General features: G+C 45.6%; 1 protein-coding gene across 1 annotated transcript in view; it reads left to right on the forward strand.

Moving 5' to 3' along the window:
• The window catches only part of LOC110536457 (anthrax toxin receptor 2), a gene marked incomplete in the record, with an annotated part of 153384 nt that overhangs the window by 17473 nt on the left and 115291 nt on the right, over nt 1-20620 (forward strand). The window contains 4 exon segments of the mRNA XM_036936470.1: nt 3460-3564; nt 3824-3973; nt 15663-15723; nt 18032-18127. Coding sequence (XP_036792365.1) covers nt 3460-3564; nt 3824-3973; nt 15663-15723; nt 18032-18127 — 412 coding nt within the window.

Here is a 20620-nt window from a genome sequence, read left to right on the forward strand (position 1 = left end):
ACCCTAAACCTAACCCTAAACCTACTCTAATCCTAACCCTAAACCTAACCCTAAACCTACTCTAAGATTAACCCTAAACCTACTCTAAACCTATTCTATTCTATCCCTAACCCTAAACCTACTCTAAACCTAACCCTAAACCTACTCTAAGATTAACCCTAAACCTACTCTAAACCTATTCTATTCTATCCCTAACCCTAAACCTACTCTAAACCTAACCCTAACCCTACTCTAAACCTAACCCTAAACCTACTCTAAACCTAACCCTAAACCTACTCTAAACCTAACCCTAAACCTACTCTAAACCTAACCCTAAACCTACTCTAAACCTAATCCTAACCCTACTCTGAACCTAACCCTAAACCTACTCTGAACCTAACCCTAAACCTACTCTAAACCTAACCCTAAACCTACTCTAAACCTAACCCTAAACCTAATCATAAACCTACTATAAACCTAACCCTAAACCTACTCTAAACCTAACCCTAAACCTGACCCTAAACCTACTCTAAGCCTAACCCTAAACCTACTCTTAACCTAACCCTAAACCTATTCTATCCCTAACCCCAAACCTACTCTAAACCTAACCCTGAACCTAACCCTAAACCTACTCTAAACCTAACCCTAAACCTACTCTAAACCTAACCCTAAACCTACTCTAAACCTAACCCTAAACCTACTCTAAACCTAACCCTACTCTAAACCTAACCCTACTCTAAACCTAACCCTAAACCTAATCTAAACCTAACCCTATTCTAAACCTAACCCTAAACCTACTCTAAACCTAACCCTACTCTAAACCTAACCCTAAACCTACTCTAAGCCTAACCCTACTCTAAACCTAACCCTAAACCTACTCTAACCCTAAACCTTACTCTAAACCTAACCCTAAACCTACTCTAAGCCTAACCCTAAACCTACTCTTAACCTAAACCTAAACCTACTCTTAACCTAACCCTAAACTTACTCTTATCCCTAACCCTAAACCTACTCTAAACCTAATTCTAAACCTACTCTAAACCTAACCAAACCTAACCAGTCAAAACTACTCTACTAATGACATGACCACATTTGAAAACAACTTCAACTCACTAGAGAAGCCTTCAGTACTATACAGAATATCCCCCATGTTATGCTCATAACAAGTGCATACTGTGCTAGCCTTGTCTTTACTTGTCCGCTAGGCATTGGTGTGTTTTATCAGTTTGGCACTGAGCCCTGTTTAGATGGGGAGCAATTCAGATGCCTCCGAGTGATCTAAATAAACACTTCTAACTCCTAGGCTGAGTCCCAAATGGCACCCTATTCCCTATATAGTGCACTACTTTAGACCAGAGTGAAAGGAGATACCCAGTCAGTTACACTACTGAATCAGAGTGGTGCTGGGGACTTCCTTAATCGCCGTCCGCGTTATCAGCGCCCGGGGAACAGTTGTTGTTGGGGATTAACTGCCTTGATCAAGGGCTGAATGGCAGATTTTTCTACCTTGACGGCTGTGGGATTCAAACCAGCGGCCTTTCGGTTGCTGGTCCACAACACTCTTAACCGCTATAAAGTGCAGTATAAAGGGAATATTAAACGGTTAGGTCTTCATTTCTATTCTGCAGACATACTGTACAGGGTTGGGGTCAATTCCATTTAAATTATAGTCAATTGATTCAGGAAATTAGTTTAAAATCTAAATCCAATTTTCCTTTATTCAACTAGGCATGTCAGTGAGAATCCGGTAACGGGATCGATATGACAACAGCCAGTGAAAGTGCAGGGCGCCAAATTCAAAACAACAACAATCCCATAATTAAAATTCCTCAAACATACAAGTATTTTACACCATTTTAAAGATACACTTCTTGTTAATCCCACCACAGTGTCCGATTTCAAAAAGGCTTTACAGCGAAAGCAAACCAAACGATTATGTTAGGTCAGAGCCAAGTCACAGAACAACACAGCCATTTTTCCAGCCAAAGAGAGGAGTCACAAAAAGCAGAAATATCACTAACCTTTGATGATCTTCATCAGATGACACTCATGGGACTTCATGTTACACAATACATGTATGTTTTGTTCGATAAAGTTCATATTTGTATTTAAAAAAATCTCAGTTTACATTGGTGCATTACGTTCAGTAGTTCCAAAACATCAGGTGATTTTGCAGAGAGCCACATCAATTTACAGAAATACTCAAAATAAACATTGATAAAAGATACGACTTTTATGCATGGAATTATAGAAATACTTCTCCTTAATGCAACCGCTTTAGATTTCCAAAAAACTTTACGGAAAAAGCACACCATGCTATATTCTGAGTACAGCGCTCAGAGACCAAAACAACCCAAACAGATATCCGCCATGTTGTGTAGTCAACAGAAGTCAGAAATAGCATTATAAATATTCACTTTGATGATCTTCATCAGAATGCACTCCCAGGAATCCCAGTTCCGCAATAAATGTTTGTTTTGTTCGATAATGTCCATCATTTATGTCCAAATACCTCCTTTTGTTTGCGCATTTAGTACACAAATCCAAATTCATGACGCGCGATCACTATTAGCAGACGAAAAGTCAAAAAGTTCCGTTACAGTCCGTAGAAACATGTCAAACGATGTATAGAATCAATCTTTAGGATGTTTTTAACATACATCTTCAATAATGTTCCAACCGGAGAATTCCTTTGTCTGTAGAAATGCATTGGAACAGAGCTAACTCTCACGTGAACGAGCGTGGCCAGCTCGCTGCTCTCTGGCAGACCTCTGACTCATTCCCCTCTTATTCGCTCCTACTTCACAGTAGAATCCTCAAACAGGGTTCTAAAGACTGTTGACATCTAGTGGAATATGACCAATATCCCACTGTATCTTCGATAGGGAATGAGTTGAAAAACTACAAACCTCAGATGTCCCGCTTCCTGGTTGGATTTTTTATCAGGTTTTTGCCTGCCATATGAGTTCTGTTATACTCACAGACATTATTCAAACAGTTTTAGAAACTTCAGAGTGTTTTCTATCCAAATATACTAAGCATATCTTAGTTTCTGGGACTGAGTAGCAGGCAGTTTACTCTGGGCACCTCTGGGCACCTTATTCATCCAAGCTACTCAATACTGCCCCCAGCCATAAGAAGTTAAGAACATATTCTTATTTACAATGACGGCCTAGGAACAGTGTGTTAACTGCCTTGCTCAGGGGCAGAACATCAGATTTTTACCTTGTCAGCTCAGGGATTTGATCTAGCAACCTTTCGGGTTATTGGCTCAACGCTCTAACCACTAGGCGACCTGCCGCCCCTTTGAAAGCATGGAGCATTGAGGAAAACTGAAATCAGAGTTGGAATTTCTGGTAACTTCCTGGCTAAATTGACTGATTTTTAAATTAAATTGACCTCATCCCTGTACAGTTTGTTCTTATTCATTCATAATCCCATATCTCTGTTTATTCATACCTCTTGTGTTTGAACCTAAAGGCAAACAATCAAATCAAATCCCAAACCACCAAGTCCTCCAGCATCATCATAGCTCTGACAGACGGAAAGCTAGAGGTCTTCATACATCAATTAACAGTTGAAGAGGTGAGCTTGATTTTATTCAAAAAACTACGTTTACATTTTCACGTTTGTTAGTTCAAGATTTTTTTTTTCTTCCCAGACACACCGATTAAACATGGCGTTGGACTAAAAACCAATGCCCAATGGAGAATCTTCATTTAAATGCTTTTTGGTCCATGACTCAACATAATCTGGATTCGAGAAAACGGCCATTAATATCCAAATGTAGAGTGTTACTTATTGTTTTAAAGTTAAAGTTATTCGTATTTCTTCTCTAATGCAGGCCAACATTGCGAGGACCTACGGTGCTCGAGTGTACTGTGTTGGTATCAAGGACTTTGACGAGCAACAGCTAGCCGAGGTGGCCGACACCAAAGATCAAGTGTTCCCTGTTAAAGATGGATTCCATGCACTCAAAGGCATAGTAAATTCAGTAAGTTTGCATTGTTTTGTTCATTTATTTGTTCATTTATTCGCTAGAAATGTACCATAAGGGTTCTGATTCAAAGTAATTTATTTTCGAGCTATTTGGTAACCATTTTTAATGGAAGTAACTTTTCCTTGAAGAGACAGACGTTCAAATTGAGGTGCATGAGAAAGAGCCATGAGCACGTGCATGAGAAAGAGCCATGAGCACGTGCATGAGAAAGAGCCATGAGCTTGTTCCTCTGTTTCCTCCAACATGGCCGTGTCTCCTCAGTACTGAGTCTGTTTCCTCCCACATGGCCGTGTCTCCTCAGTACTGTGTCTGTTTCCTCCAACATGGCCGTGTCTCCTCAGTACTGTGTCTGTTTCCTCCAACATGGCCGTGTCTCCTCAGTACTGAGTCTGTTTCCTCCAACATGGCCGTGTCTCCTCAGTACTGAGTCTGTTTCCTCCAACATGGCCGTGTCTCCTCAGTACCGTGTCTGTTTCCTCCAACATGGTCATGTCTCCTCAGTACTGTGTCTGTTTCCTGCAACATGGTCGTGTCTCCTCAGTACTGTGTCTGTTTCCTCCAACATGGCCGTGTCTCCTCAGTACTGTGTCTGTTTCCTCCAACATGGCCGTGTCTCCTCAGTACTGTGTCTGTTTCTTCCAACATGGCCGTGTCTCCTCAGTACTGTGTCTGTTTCCTCCAACATGGTTGTCTCCTCAGTACTGTGTCTGTTTCCTCCAACATGGTCGTGTCTCCTCAGTACTGTGTCTGTTTCCTCCAACATGGTTGTCTCCTCAGTACTGTGTCTGTTTCCTCCAACATGGCCGTGTCTCCTCAGTACCGTGTCTGTTTCCTCCAACATGGCCGTGTCTCCTCAGTACTGTGTCTGTTTCCTCCAACATGGCCGTGTCTCCTCAGTACTGTGTCTGTTTCCTCCAACATGGCCGTGTCTCCTCAGTACTGTGTCTGTTTCCTCCAACATGGTCGTGTCTCCTCAGTACTGTGTCTGTTTCCTCCAACATGGTCGTGTCTCCTCAGTACTGTGTCTGTTTCCTCCAACATGGCCGTGTCTCCTCAGTACTGTGTCTGTTTCCTCCAACATGGCCGTGTCTCCTCAGTACTGTGTCTGTTTCCTCCAACATGGCCGTGTCTCCTCAGTACTGTATCTGTTTCCTCCAACATGGCCGTGTCTCCTCAGTACTGAGTCTGTTTCCTCCAACATGGCCGTGTCTCCTCAGTACTGAGTCTGTTTCCTCCAACATGGCCGTGTCTCCTCAGTACCGTGTCTGTTTCCTCCAACATGGTCATGTCTCCTCAGTACTGTGTCTGTTTCCTGCAACATGGTCGTGTCTCCTCAGTACTGTGTCTGTTTCCTCCAACATGGTCGTGTCTCCTCAGTACCGTGTCTGTTTCCTCCAACATGGCCGTGTCTCCTCAGTACTGTGTCTGTTTCCTCCAACATGGCCGTGTCTCCTCAGTACTGTGTCTGTTTCTTCCAACATGGCCGTGTCTCCTCAGTACTGTGTCTGTTTCCTCCAACATGGTTGTCTCCTCAGTACTGTGTCTGTTTCCTCCAACATGGTCGTGTCTCCTCAGTACTGTGTCTGTTTCCTCCAAAATGGTTGTCTCCTCAGTACTGTGTCTGTTTCCTCCAACATGGTCGTGTCTCCTCAGTACCGTGTCTGTTTCCTCCAACATGGCCGTGTCTCCTCAGTACTGTGTCTGTTTCCTCCAACATGGCCGTGTCTCCTCAGTACTGTGTCTGTTTCCTCCAACATGGTCGTGTCTCCTCAGTACTGTGTCTGTTTCCTCCAACATGGTTGTCTCCTCAGTACTGTGTCTGTTTCCTCCAACATGGTTGTCTCCTCAGTACTGTGTCTGTTTCCTCCAACATGGCCGTGTCTCCTCAGTACTGAGTCTGTTTCCTCCAACATGGTCGTGTCTCCTCAGTACTGTGTCTGTTTCCTCCAACATGGTCGTGTCTCCTCAGTACTGTGTCTGTTTCCTCCAACATGGCCGTGTCTCCTCAGTACTGTGTCTGTTTCCTCCAACATGGCCGTGTCTCCTCAGTACTGTGTCTGTTTCCTCCAACATGGTCGTGTCTCCTCAGTACTGTGTCTGTTTCCTCCAACATGGTCGTGTCTCCTCAGTACTGTGTCTGTTTCCTCCAACATGGTCGTGTCTCCTCAGTACTGTGTCTGTTTCCTCCAACATGGCCGTGTCTCCTCAGTACTGTGTCTGTTTCCTCCAACATGGTCGTGTCTCCTCAGTACTGAGTCTGTTTCCTCCAACATGGCCGTGTCTCCTCAGTACTGAGTCTGTTTCCTCCAACATGGCCGTGTCTCCTCAGTACTGTGTCTGTTTCCTCCAACATGGTCGTGTCTCCTCAGTACTGTGTCTGTTTCCTCCAACATGGTTGTGTCTCCTCAGTACTGTGTCTGTTTCCTCCAACATGGTTGTGTCTCCTCAGTACTGTGTCTGTTTCCTCCAACATGGTCGTGTCTCCTCAGTGCTGTGTCTGTTTCCTCCAACATGGTCGTGGAACAGCCTGACAGTTTAACAGTTAGTCATTGGTCTAAGGGTGACGCTAGTCATACTTCTCAGAGAAACGAAATATTCAGCCACTATTGAAGGACGGTAGTGGGCGGGACATTCTCCCATGCAACTCCTCCTAGCCGCAGAGCTGCAAAGCATTGATCAGCTGAAAGATTGTTTCGAGTCCAAAATGAAACACAGAGCATTCTCTCCGGTGATATGTAATATTGGATGCTGCTGTACGAGCAGGCCTCGTTGCTCCTCACTCGGATTTCTAGGATTTGAGATCATCTGTGCAGCTTTCAGCTTTCTTTCCGTGGTGACTTCACGACAAATGTTCCAGACAAGTCAGAGCCACTTCTCATCGTTTTGTTTTCCATGAAGCGTTTTCATGAGCAGTTTTGAAAGCCCGACTAGTAGTGACTTCACATACTAAATGAGGACATGAAGTGCTGTACAAACACTGTTAGTTCAACCCAATGTTTTGATTGTTGACTGTAGTGTAATAAGGATGTTTTTTTTTTTTTTTTAAGTTGTATTTGTCACATGCACAAGTACATTACAATGCTCATGAAGCCCTTCTTTACAGCAACATTAAATATCAAAATAGTATGACAAAAAAAACTGAAGAAATAAGATCGGAAGAGAAAGTCAGCTATATACAGGGTCAGCTATATACAGGATCAGCTATATATAGGATCAGCTATATACAGGGTCAGCTATATACAAGGTCAGCTATATACAAGGTCAGCTATATACAGGATCAGCTATATACAGGGTCAGCTATATACAGGGTCAGCTATATACAGGATCAGCTATATACAGGGTCAGCTATATACAGGGTCAGCTATATACAGGGTCAGCTATATACAGGATCAGCTATATACAGGATCAGCTATATACAGGGTCAGCTATATACAGGGTCAGCTATATTCAGGGTCAACTATATACAGGGTCAGCTATATTCAGGGTCAACTATATACAGGGTCAGCTATATTCAGGGTCAACTATATACAGGGTCAGCTATATACAAGGTCAGCTATATTCAGGGTCAACTATATACAGGGTCAGCTATATTCAGGGTCAACTATATACAGGGTCAACTATATACAGGGTCAGCTATATACAGGGTCAGCTATATTCAGGGTCAACTATATACAGGGTCAGCTATATTCAGGGTCAACTATATACAGGGTCAGCTATATTCAGGGTCAACTATATACAGGGTCAACTATATACAGGGTCAGCTATATCAAGGTCAGCTATATACAGGGTCAGCTATATACAGGATCAGCTATAAACAGGGTCAGCTATATACAGGATCAGCTATATACAGGGTCAGCTATATCAAGGTCAGCTATATACAAGGTCAGCTATATACAGGGTCAGCTATATACAGGATCAGCTATATACAAGGTCAGCTATATACAGGATCAGCTATATACAGGGTCAGCTATATACAGGATCAGCTATATCAAGGTCAGCTATATACAGGATCAGCTATATACAGGGTCAGCTATATACAGGGTCAGCTATATCAAGGTCAGCTATATACAGGATCAGCTATATACAGGGTCAGCTATATCAAGGTCAGCTATATACAAGGTCAGCTATATACAGGGTCAGCTATATACAGGGTCAGCTATATACAGGGTCAGCTATATACAGGGTCAGCTATATACAGGGTCAGCTATATACAGGGTCAGCTAAATACAGGGTCAGCTATATCAAGGTCAGCTATATACAGGGTCAGCTATATCAAGGTCAGCTATATACAGGGTCAGCTATATACAGGATCAGCTATATACAGGATCAGCTATATACAGGGTCAGCTATATCAAGGTCAGCTATATACAAGGTCAGCTATATACAGGGTCAGCTATATACAGGGTCAACTATATACAGGATCAGCTATATACAGGGTCAGCTATATACAGGGTCAGCTATATCAAGGTCAGCTATATACAAGGTCAGCTATATACAGGGTCAGCTATATACAGGGTCAACTATATACAGGATCAGCTATATACAGGGTCAGCTATATACAGGGTCAGCTATATCAAGGTCAGCTATATACAAGGTCAGCTATATCAGGGTCAGCTATATACAGGGTCAACTATATACAGGATCAGCTATATACAGGATCAGCTATATACAGGGTCAGCTATATCAAGGTCAGCTATATACAAGGTCAGCTATATACAGGGTCAGCTATATACAGGGTCAGCTATATCAAGGTCAGCTATATACAAGGTCAGCTATATACAGGGTCAGCTATATACAGGGTCAGCTATATACAGGATCAGCTATATACAGGGTCAGCTATATCAAGGTCAGCTATATACAGGATCAGCTATATACAGGATCAGCTATATACAGGGTCAGCTATATCAAGGTCAGCTATATACAAGGTCAGCTATATACAGGATCAGCTATATACAGGATCAGCTATATACAGGATCAGCTATATACAGGATCAGCTATATACAAGGTCAGCTATATACAGGATCAGCTATATACAGGGTCAGCTATATACAGGGTCAACTATATACAGGATCAGCTATATACAGGGTCAGCTATATACAGGGTCAGCTATATACAGGATCAGCTATGTACAGGGTCAGCTATATACAGGGTCAGCTATATACAGGATCAGCTATATACAGGATCAGCTATATACAGGGTCAGCTATATACAGGGTCAGCTATATACAGGGTCAGCTATATACAGGGTCAGCTATATACAGGATCAGCTATATACAGGATCAGCTATATACAGGGTCAGCTATATACAGGATCAGCTATATACAGGATCAGCTATATACAGGGTTAGCTATATCAAGGTCAGCTATATACAAGGTCAGCTATATACAGGGTCAGCTATATCAAGGTCAGCTATTTTCAGGGTCAACTATATACAGGATCAGCTATATACAGGGTTAGCTATATCAAGGTCAGCTATATACAAGGTCAGCTATATACAGGGTCAGCTATATCAAGGTCAGCTATATACAAGGTCAGCTATATACAGGGTTAGCTATATCAAGGTCAGCTATATACAAGGTCAGCTATATACAGGGTCAGCTATATCAAGGTCAGCTATATTCAGGGTCAGCTATATACAGGGTCAGCTATATACAAGGTCAGCTATATACAGGGTCAGCTATATCAAGGTCAGCTATATTCAGGGTCAGCTATATACAGGATCAGCTATATACAGGGTTAGCTATATCAAGGTCAGCTATATACAAGGTCAGCTATATACAGGGTCAGCTATATACAGGGTCAGCTATATACAGGGTCAGCTATATACAGGGTCAGCTATATACAAGGTCAGCTATATACAGGGTCAGCTATATCAAGGTCAGCTATATACAGGATCAGCTAAATACAGGGTCAGCTATATCAAGGTCAGCTATATACAGGATCAGCTATATACAGGGTCAGCTATATCAAGGTCAGCTATATACAAGGTCAGCTATATACAGGGTCAGTTATATCAAGGTCAGCTATATACAGGGTCAGCTATATACAGGGTCAGCTATATACAGGGTCAGCTATATACAGGGTCAGCTATATACAGGGTCAGCTATATACAGGGTCAGCTATATCAAGGTCAGCTATATACAGGGTCAGATATATATACAGGGTCAGCTATATCAAGGTCAGCTATATACAGGGTCAGCTATATACAGGGTCAGCTAAATACAGGGTCAGCTATATCAAGGTCAGCTATATACAGGGTCAGCTATATACAGGGTCAGCTATATCAAGGTCAGCTATATACAGGGTCAGCTATATCAAGGTCAGCTATATACAGGATCAGCTATATACAGGGTCAGCTATATACAGGGTCAGCTATATACAGGGTCAGCTATATACAGGATCAGCTATATACAGGGTCAGCTAAATACAGGGTCAGCTATATCAAGGTCAGCTATATACAAGGTCAGCTATATACAGGGTCAGCTATAGTTGAAGTCGGAAGTTTACATACACCTTAGCCAAATACATTTAAACTCAGTTTTTCACAATTCCTGACATTTAATCCAAGTAAACATTCCCCTGTCTTAGGTCAGTTAGGATCACCACTTTATTTTAAGAAAGTGAAATGTCAGAATAATAGCAGAGAGAATTATTTATTTCAGCTTTTATTTCTTTCATCACATTCCCAGTGGGTCAGAAGTTTACATACACTCAATTAGCATTTGGTAGCATTGCCTTTAAATTTTTTAAGTTTTGGGTAGCCTTCCGCAAGCTTCCCACAATAAGTTGGGTGAGTTTTGGTCCATTCCTCCTGGTGTAACTGAGTCAGGTTTGTAGGCCTCCTTGCTCGCACACGCTTTTTTACAGGCTTTTTCAGTTCTGCCCACAAATGTTCTATGGGATTGAGGTCAGGACTTTGTGATGGCCACTCCAATACCTTGACTTTGTTGTCCTTATGCCGTTTTGCCACAACTTTGGAAGTATGCTTGGGGTCATTGTCTATTTGGAAGACCCATTTGCGACCAAGCTTTAACTTCCTGACTGATGTCTTGAGATGTTGCTTCAGTATATCCACATAATGTTCCTCTCTCATGATGCCATCTATTTTGTGAAGTGCACCAAATATAACGATGGTCATTATGGCCAAACAGTTCTATTTTTGTGTCATCAGACCAGAGGACATTTCTCCAAAAAGTGCGATCTTTGTCCCCATGTGCAGTTTCAAACCGTAGTCTGGCTTTTTTTATGTCCGTTTTGGAGCAGTGGCCTCTTCCTTGCTGAGCGGCCTTTCAGGTTATGTTGATATAGGACTTGTTTTACTGTGGATATAGATACTTTTGTACCTGTTTCCTCCAGCATCTTCACAAGGTCCTTTGCTGTTGTTCTGCGATTGATTTACACTTTTCTCACCAAAGTACGTTCATCTCTAGGAGACAGAACGCGTCTCCTTCCTGAGTGGTATGACGGCTGCGTGGTCCCATGATGTTTATACTTGCATAATATTGTTTGTACAGATGAATGTGGCATTTGGAAATGGCTCCAAAGGATGTACCAGACTTGTTTTTTTTCTGTGGTCTTGGCTGATTTCTTTATATTTTCCCATAATGTGACTCAAATGATGTCAATTAGCCTATCAGAGTCTTCTTAAGCCACAAAATCATTTTCTGGAATTTTCCAAGCTCTTTAAAGACACACTCAACTAAGTGTATGTAAACTTCTGACCCACTGGAATTGTGATACAGTGAATTATAAGTGAAATGATCTGTCTGTCTGTAAACAATTGTTGGAAAAATAACTTGTGTCATGCACAAAGTAGATGTCCTAACCGACTTGCCAAATCTATAGTTTGTTAACAAGAAATTTGTGGAGTGGTTGAAAAAAAGAGTTTTAATGACTCCAACCTAAGTGTATGTAAACTAGTTTTAATGACTCCAACCTAAGTGTATGTAAACTAGTTTTAATGACTCCAACCTAAGTGTATGTAAACTAGTTTTAATGACTCCAACCTAAGTGTATGTAAACGAGTTTTAATGACTCCACCCTAAGTGTATGTAAACTAGTTTTAATGACTCCAACCTAAGTGTATGTAAACTAGTTTTAATGACTCCAACCTAAGTGTAGGTAAACTAGTTTTAATGACTCCACCCTAAGTGTATGTAAACTAGTTTTAATGACTCCACCCTAAGTGTATGTAAACTAGTTTTAATGACTCCAACCTAAGTGTATGTAAACTAGTTTTAATGACTCCAACCTAAGTGTAGGTAAACTAGTTTTAATGACTCCAACCTAAGTGTAGGTAAACTTCCCACTTCAACTGTACACAGTACATTTGGAAAGTGTTCAGACCCCTTGACCTTTTTCCACATTTTGTTAAGTTACAGCCTTCTTCTAAAATTGATAACATCATTTTTTACCTCATCAATCTACACACAATACCCCATAATGACATCATAATACCCCATAATGACAAAATCAAAACAGAAATACCTCATTTACATAGGTATTCAGACCCTTTGCTATGAGACTCGACATTGAGCTCAGGTGTATCCTGTTTCCATTGATCATCCTAGAGATATATACATGTAAACGGGGCTGAATACTTATGGTAATATACTAGTGGTAATATATACATGTAAACAGGAGTACTTGTGACCAGGAACATAATAAATAGATAGATATTAATGGTAATGTTAATTAATAATCAATGTAATGGAGTGAACCATCTCATCAGTAATCATGAGAATCCAAAGACCATCAATAACCTACACAACTTGAGACAAACGCATGCAGTATTAATCCATGGAACGCCTTGATTGGCCAGTGAGTGACCAAGCCCTCTCGTCAAAACCTACAACTTGTTTATTCATCAAAAACCCATCCTCTTTCAGGTCACCGCCAGCCATTGCGCTCATAATAACCGCTGTGAAAAATAGCAAAAAACTATTTGTAGACGCACCCCGCTGGGCATACAGCGTTACCGCCAGCGATGAGATTCACCATGAAGTTAGTTTGGTTCATACACAACATACAGTAATCATATGGGGCGGCAGGGTAGCCTAGTGGTTAGAGTGTTGGACTAGTAACCTAAAGGTTGCAAGTTCAAATCCCAGAGCTGACAAGGTGCCTGCCCCTGAACAGGCAGGCACTGTTCCTAGGCCGTCATTGAAAATAAGAATTTGTTCTTAACTGACTTGCCTAGTAAAATAAAGGTTAAAAAATAAAAAATGATGTGAGCCTGATGACTGATGGGGCTCTACACATCTCAACCTATATTCACTTAAAGGTAGAATCTGTACTATGGTCGTTTTTTAAATTCATGATGACTGACTCTGTTTATCTAGTGGACTGTGTGAATCTATATTTCCCCACATCCTTTTTCTGCATAACAAATTCAGGTGGCGGGGCTGCCATATTTCTGAAATACAAAACCTGTCATATTTAATAACGCCCTGGTAACTGCTCTCTCCACTTCAGATTGACGTTTCCGTGGCGACGTCCCATGAGGGGTGGGTCCAAGTGCCATATATTTGCCGTTAATATGCTCCTTTTTTTTTTTACCGATTGTGTATCGGTGGATTTGCATAGTTTGCCCTTTGTTGATTTATTGGTGTAGTAGGAGATAATGTTGATTTATTGGCGTAGTAGGAGATAATGTTGATTTATTGGCGTAGTAGGAGATAATGTTGGTTTATTGGCGTAGTAGGAGATAATGTTGATTTATTGGCGTAGTAGGAGATAATGTTGATTTATTGGCGTAGTAGGAGATAATGTTGATTTATTGGCGCAGTAGGAGATAATGTTGATTTATTGGCGCGGTAGGAGATAATGTTGATTTATTGGCGTGGTAGGAGATAATGTTGATTTATTGGCGTAGTAGGAGATAATGTTGATTTATTGGCGTAGTAGGAGATAATGTTGATTTATTGGCGTAGTAGGAGATAATGTTGATTTATTGTCGTAGTAGGAGATAATGTTGATTTATTGGCGTAGTAGGAGATAATGTTGATTTATTGGCATAGTAGGAGATAATGTTGATTTATTGGCGTAGTAGGAGATAATGTTGATTTATTGGCGTGGTAGGAGATAATGTTGATTTATTGGCGTAGTAGGAGATAATGCGATGGCATGACAGTCGGCTCACATAGAAGGCCTTTTTATAGGATAATGCCGCCTCAGGGTTTTAAATAGAACGGAGGAATGGGATGGTCTGGTATAATTTCCCCATAAAGGTTTTACATAGCTCCCTCATCTCTCTGTCTCCCCCACTCATCCCACATAGCTCCCTCATCTCTCTGTCTCCCCCACTCATCCCACATAGCTCCCTCATCTCTCTGTCGCCCCCGTTCTCCCCCCACATAGCTCCCTCATCTCTCTGTCGCCCCCGTTCTCCCCCCACATAGCTCCCTCATCTCTCTGTCTCCCCCGTTCTCCCCCCACATAGCTCCCTCATCTCTCTGTCTCCCCCACTCCCCCCACTTAGCTCCCTCATCTCTCTGTCTCCCCCGTTCTCCCCCCACACAGCTCCCTCATCTCTCTGTCTCCCCCACTCATCCCACATAGCTCCCTCATCTCTCTGTCTCCCCCACTCATCCCACATAGCTCCCTCATCTCTCTGTCTCCCCCACTCATCCCACATAGCTCCCTCATCTCTCTGTCTCCCCCAATCATCCCACATAGCTCCCTCATCTCTCTGTCGCCCCCACTCATCCCACATAGCTCCCTCATCTCTCTGTCGCCCCCACTCCTCCCACATAGCTCCCTCATCTCTCTGTCGCCCCCACTCATCCCCCACACAGCTCTCTCTGTCGCCCCCGTTCTACCCCCACATAGCGCCCTCTCTCTCCCCCACTCATCCCCCGCACAGCTCTCTCTTTCTTCTCCTCTCTCCCCCACATAGCTCCCCCTACCTTCTCCTCTCTCCCACACATAGCTTCTCCTCTCTTCTCCTCTCTTCTCCTCTCTCCCCCAACATAGCTCCCCCTCTCTTCTCCTCTCCCCCACATAGCTTCTCCTCTCTTCTCCTTTCTCCCCCACATAGCTTCTCCTCTCCCCCCTCTCTTCTCCTCTCTCCCCCACATAGCTTCTCCTCTCTTCTCCTCTCTCCCCCACATAGCTCCCCCTCCCTTCTCCTCTCCCCCACATAGCTCCCCCTCCCTTCTCCTCTCTCCCCCACATAGCTTCTCCTCTCTTCTCCTCAGACCCCATAGCTTCTCCTCTCTCCCCCATAGCTTCTCCTCTCTTCTCCTCTCCCCCACATAGCTCCCCTTCCCTTCTCCTCTCTCCCCCTTCATTCTCCTCTCCCCCCCACATAGCTTCTCCTCTCTTCCCCTCCCTTCTCCTCTCTTTCCCTCTCTTCCCCTCCCTTCTCCTCTCTCCCCCACATAGCTTCCCCTCTCTTCTCCTCTCTCCTCCTTTACGTAGCTCTCTCTTTCTTCTCCTCTCTCCCCCACATAACTCCCCCTCTCTTCTCCTCTCTCCCCGTCTAAAGCAGTCGGTTCAGCAGATCGAACAGGAGACATTTCTAAGGTGTTACAGTCTAATCTGTCCTCCACAAGTCGACACCGTTTGATAACAACTGTGATATATCTATTATGCATCTGAGTAATGCTGCCGTATCCAGTGTGTGTGTGTGTGTGTGTATGTGTGTGTGTGACTAATGTTGTCATATCCATTCCGTTCTGCAGATATTAAAGCAGTCCTGTACAGAGATCCTGACAGTAGAGCCGTCCAGTGTCTGCGTTAACCGTGAGTGGTGGATTGTGGTTGGTGTGTGGTTGTGTGTCTTTGTGTGTGTGGTTGTGTGTCTTTGTGTGTATAGTTGTTGGTGTGTGGTTGTGTGTCTTTGTGTGTATAGTTGTTGTTGTGTGTGTATAGTTGTTGGTGTGTGTGTGTATAGTTGTTGTTGGTGTGTATATAGTTGTTGGTGTGTATATAGTTGTTGGTGTGTGTATATAGTTGTTGGTGTGTATATAGTTGTTGGTGTGTGTGTGTATAGTTGTTGTTGGTGTGTATATAGTTGTTGGTGTGTATATAGTTGTTGGTGTGTGTGTGTATAGTTGTTGTTGGTGTGTATATAGTTGTTGGTGTGTATATAGTTGTTGGTGTGTATATAGTTGTTGGTGTGTGTATAGTTGTTGGTGTGTATAAGGTTGTTGGTGTGTATATAGTTGTTGTTGGTGTGTATAAGGTTGTTGGTGTGTGTGTGTAGTTTTTCCCACCAGGTTGGAAGGGATATTCTGTTTCTGTGTGTGTACAGATGTAAGATCTTAATTTTATCCAATTTGCTACAGCAGGATAATATTTGAATGTATTTCCCTTTATTTAACTACTCAGTTAAGAACAAATTCTTATTTACAATGACGGCCTACCCCAGCCAAACCCTCCCCTAACCCAGACGATGCTGGGCCAAACCCTCCCCTAACCCAGACGATGCTGGGCCAAACCCTCCCCTAACCCAGACGATGCTGGGCCAAACCCTCCCCTAACCCAGACGATGCTGGGCCAAACCCTTCCCTAACCCAGACGATGCTGGGCCAAACCCTCCCCTAACCCAGACGATGCTGGGCCAAACCCTCCCCTAACCCAGACGATGCTGGGCCAAACCCTCCCCTAACCCAGACGATGCTGGGCCAAACCCTCCCCTAACCCAGACGATGCTGGGCCAAACCCTCCCCTAACCCAGACGATGCTGGGCCAAACCCTCCCCTAACCCAGACGATGCTGGGCCAAACCCTCCCCTAACCCAGACGATGCTGGGCCAAACCCTTCCCTAACCCAGACGATTCTGGGCCAAACCCTCCCCTAACCCAGATGATGCTGGGCCAAACCCTCCCCTAACCCAGACGATGCTGGGCCAAACCCTCCCCTAACCCAGACGATGCTGGGCCAAACCCTCCCCTAACCCAGACAATGCTGGGCCAAACCCTCCCCTAACCCAGACGATGCTGGGCCAAACCCTCCCCTAACCCAGACGATGCTGGGTCAAACCCTCCCCTAACCCAGACGATGCTGGGACAAACCCTCCCCTAACCCAGACGATGCTGGGACAAAACCTTCCCCTAACCCAGATGATGCTGGGCCAAACCCTCCCCTAACCCAGACGATGCTGGGCCAAACCCTCCCCTAACCCAGACGATGCTGGGCCAAACCCTCCCCTAACCCAGACGATGCTGGGCCAAACCCTCCCCAAACCCAGATGATGCTGGGCCAAACCCTCCCCTAACCCAGATGATGCTGGGCCAAACCCTCCCCTAACCCAGACGATGCTGGGCCAAACCCTCTCCTAACCCAGATGATGCTGGGCCAAACCCTCCCCTAACCCAGACGATTCTGGGCCAAACCCTCCCCTAACCCAGACGATGCTGGGCCAAACTCTCCCCTAACCCAGACGATTCTGAGCAAAACCCTCCCCTAACCCAGACGATGCTGGGCCAAACCCTCCCCTAACCCAGACGATGCTGGGACAATTGTGTGCCGCACTATGGGACTCCCGATCACGGCCGCTCAAGGAACCCCTGTTATGTGGATTATCATTCATGGATATTTATGTGTCTCTGTGTGTGTGTGTGTGTGTGTCTGTGTGTGTGTGTGTGTGTGTGTGTGTGTGTGTGTGTGTGCGTGTGTGTGTGTGTGAGCATATCTCCCGCGTCTGTGTGTTCTCCTAGGGCCCCTCTGCTCACTATGTCCTGTGTCTGTGTGTTCTCCTAGGGCCCCTCTGCTCACTATCTCCTGCGTCTGTGTGTTCTCCTAGGGCCCCTCTGCTCACTATCTCCTGTGTCTGTGTGTTCTCCTAGGTCCCCTCTGCTCACTATCTCCTGCGTCTGTGTGTTCTCCTAGGGCCCCTCTGCTCACTATCTCCTGCGTCTGTGTGTTCTCCTAGGGCCCCTCTGCTCACTATCTCCTGCGTCTGTGTGTTCTCCTAGGGCCCCTCTGCTCACTATCTCCTGTGTCTGTGTGTCCTCCTAGGGCCTCTCTGCTCACTATCTCCTGTGTCTGTGTGTCCTCCTATAGCCCCTCTGCTCACTATCTCCTGTGTCTTGTTTACATAACACAGAGTCGTTTGACATCGTGCTGCGAGGGAACGGCTTCTCCGTGGGACGAGGCAACGACGGGGTTGTCTGTAGCTTCATAGTTGGCACGCAGACATACAGTAAGTACAGACACACACACACGCACACACACACACACACAGGCACACAGAGAGAGACACACACACGCACACACACACACAGACACACAGAGACACACACACACACACACACACACACACACACACACACACACACACACACACACACACACACACAGAGAGACACACACAGACACACAGAGAGACACACATACGCACACACACATACAGGCACACAGAGAGAGACACACACACACACACACACACACACACACACACACACACAGACACAGAGAGAGAGAGACACACACACACACGGACACACACACAAACACACCCACATATATCTTACAGGAGCCATCTTAACATGTCAAGTGAAAGACCCAACAGAATCTAGAAGTGTGAATGTTGTAAGGCCAATGTACCTTGATAATTCAGTTTCTTATTTAAACATGTCGTCTGTTCTGTCAAGGAATATACAGTGGCAAGAAAAAGTACGTTAACCGTTTGGAATTACCTGGATTTCTGCATAAATTAGTTCTATCAAATTTGTTCTGATCTTTATCATAACGATAGACAATGAATTCCCAAGTTTATAAAGACATTTTGCAGGAGAATGTTAGGCTATCTGTCCGCCAACTGAAGCTCAGCAGAGGTTGGGTGATGCAACAGGACAACGATCCTAAACACAGAAGTAAATCAGCAACAGGATAGCTTCAATTGGCCCAGTCAGAGTCCTGACCTCAACCCGATTGAGATGCTGTGGCATGACCTCAAGAGAACAGTTCACACCAGACCTCCCACTGAAACAGTTTTGTAAAGAGGAATGGTCCAAGATTATTACTGCCAAAGGAGAGTCAACCAGTTATTAAATCCCACTCTACCCCTCTACCCCTTTCCCCACTCTGCCCCTTTCCCCACTCTGCCCCTTTCCCCACTCTGCCCCTTTCCCCACTCTACCCCTTTCCCCACTCTACCCATTTCCCCCCTCTACCCCTTTCCCCACTCTGCCCCTTTCCCCACTCTACCCCTCTACCCCTTTCCCCACTCGACCCCTCTACCCCTTTCCCCACTCTACCCCTTTCCCCACTCTACCCCTTTCCCCTCTCTCCCACTCTCCCCGTCTCTCCCCCCTCTCTCCCTCTCTCCCTTCTCTCCCCAGTCTCTCCCCGTCTCTCCCCTCTCTCCCCCAGTCTCTCCCCTCTACCCCAGTCTCTCCCTGTCTCTCCCTCTTTCCCCCAGTCTCTCCCCATCTCTCCCCTCTTTCCCCCAGTCTCTCCACGTCTCTCCCCTCTCTCCCCCAGTCTCTCTCCCTCTTTCCACCACTCTCTCCCACAGTCTCACCCCTCTCTCCCCCTCTCTCCCCCTCTCTCTCCCTCTTTCCACCACTCTCTCCCACAGTCTCACCCCTCTCTCCCCCTCTCTCTCCCTCTTTCCACCACTCTCTCCCACCCTCCCCCACTCTCTCCCACCCTCCCCCTCTCTCCCCCTCTCTCTCTCTTTCCACCACTCTCTCCCACCCTCCCCCACTCTCTCCCACCCTCCCCCTCTCTCCCCCTCTCTCTCCCTCTTTCCACCACTCTCTCCCACTCTCTCCCACCCTCCCCCACTCTGTCCCCCTTTCTCCCCCTCTCTCTCCCTCTTTCCACCACTCTCTCCCACAGTCTCACCCCTCACTCCCTCTCTCTCTCTCCCTCTTTCCACCACTCTCTCCCCCCCTCCCCCCCTCTCTCCCTCTTTCCACCACTCTCTCCCACCCTCCCCCACTCTCTCCCACTCTCTCTCACCCTCCCCCTCTCTCCCCCTCTCTCTCCCTCTTTCCACCACTCTCTCCCACTCTCTCCCACCCTCCCCCTCTCTCCCCCTCTCTCTCCCTCTTTCCACCACTCTCTCCCATTCTCTCCCACCCTCCCCCACTCTCTCCCCCTCTCTCCCACCCTCCCCCTCTCTCCCCGTCTCTCTCCCTCTTTCCACCACTCTCTCCCTCTCTCTCCCACTCTCCCCTCTCTCCCCCTCTCTCCCTCTTTCCACCACTCTCTCCCACAGTCTCACCCCTCTCTCCCCCTCTTTCCCCCTCTCGCTCCCTCTGTCCACCACTCTCTCCCACTCTCTCCCAACCTCCCCCACTCTCTCCCACCCTCCCCCTCTCTATCCCTCTTTCCACCACTCTCTCCCCCCCTCCCCCCTCTCTCCCTCTTTCCACCACTCTCTCCCACTCTCTCCCACCCTCCCCCTCTCTCCTCCTCTCTCCCCCTCTCTCTCCCTCTTTCCACCACTCTCTCCCACTCTCTCCCAACCTCCCCCACTCTCTCATACCCTCCCCCTCTCTCCCCCCTCTCTCCCTCTTTCCACCATTCTCTCCCACTCTCTCCCTCTTACCACCACTCTCCCACAGTCTCACCCCTCTCTCCCCCTCTCTCTCTCTTTCCACCACTCTCTCCCACAGTCTCACCCCTCTCTCCCCCTCTCTCTCCCTCTTTCCACCACTCTCTCCCACTCTCTCCCACCCTCCCC

Source organism: Oncorhynchus mykiss, chromosome 11 (assembly GCF_013265735.2).
Source record: "Oncorhynchus mykiss isolate Arlee chromosome 11, USDA_OmykA_1.1, whole genome shotgun sequence".
Taxonomy (NCBI): Eukaryota; Metazoa; Chordata; class Actinopteri; order Salmoniformes; family Salmonidae; genus Oncorhynchus; species Oncorhynchus mykiss.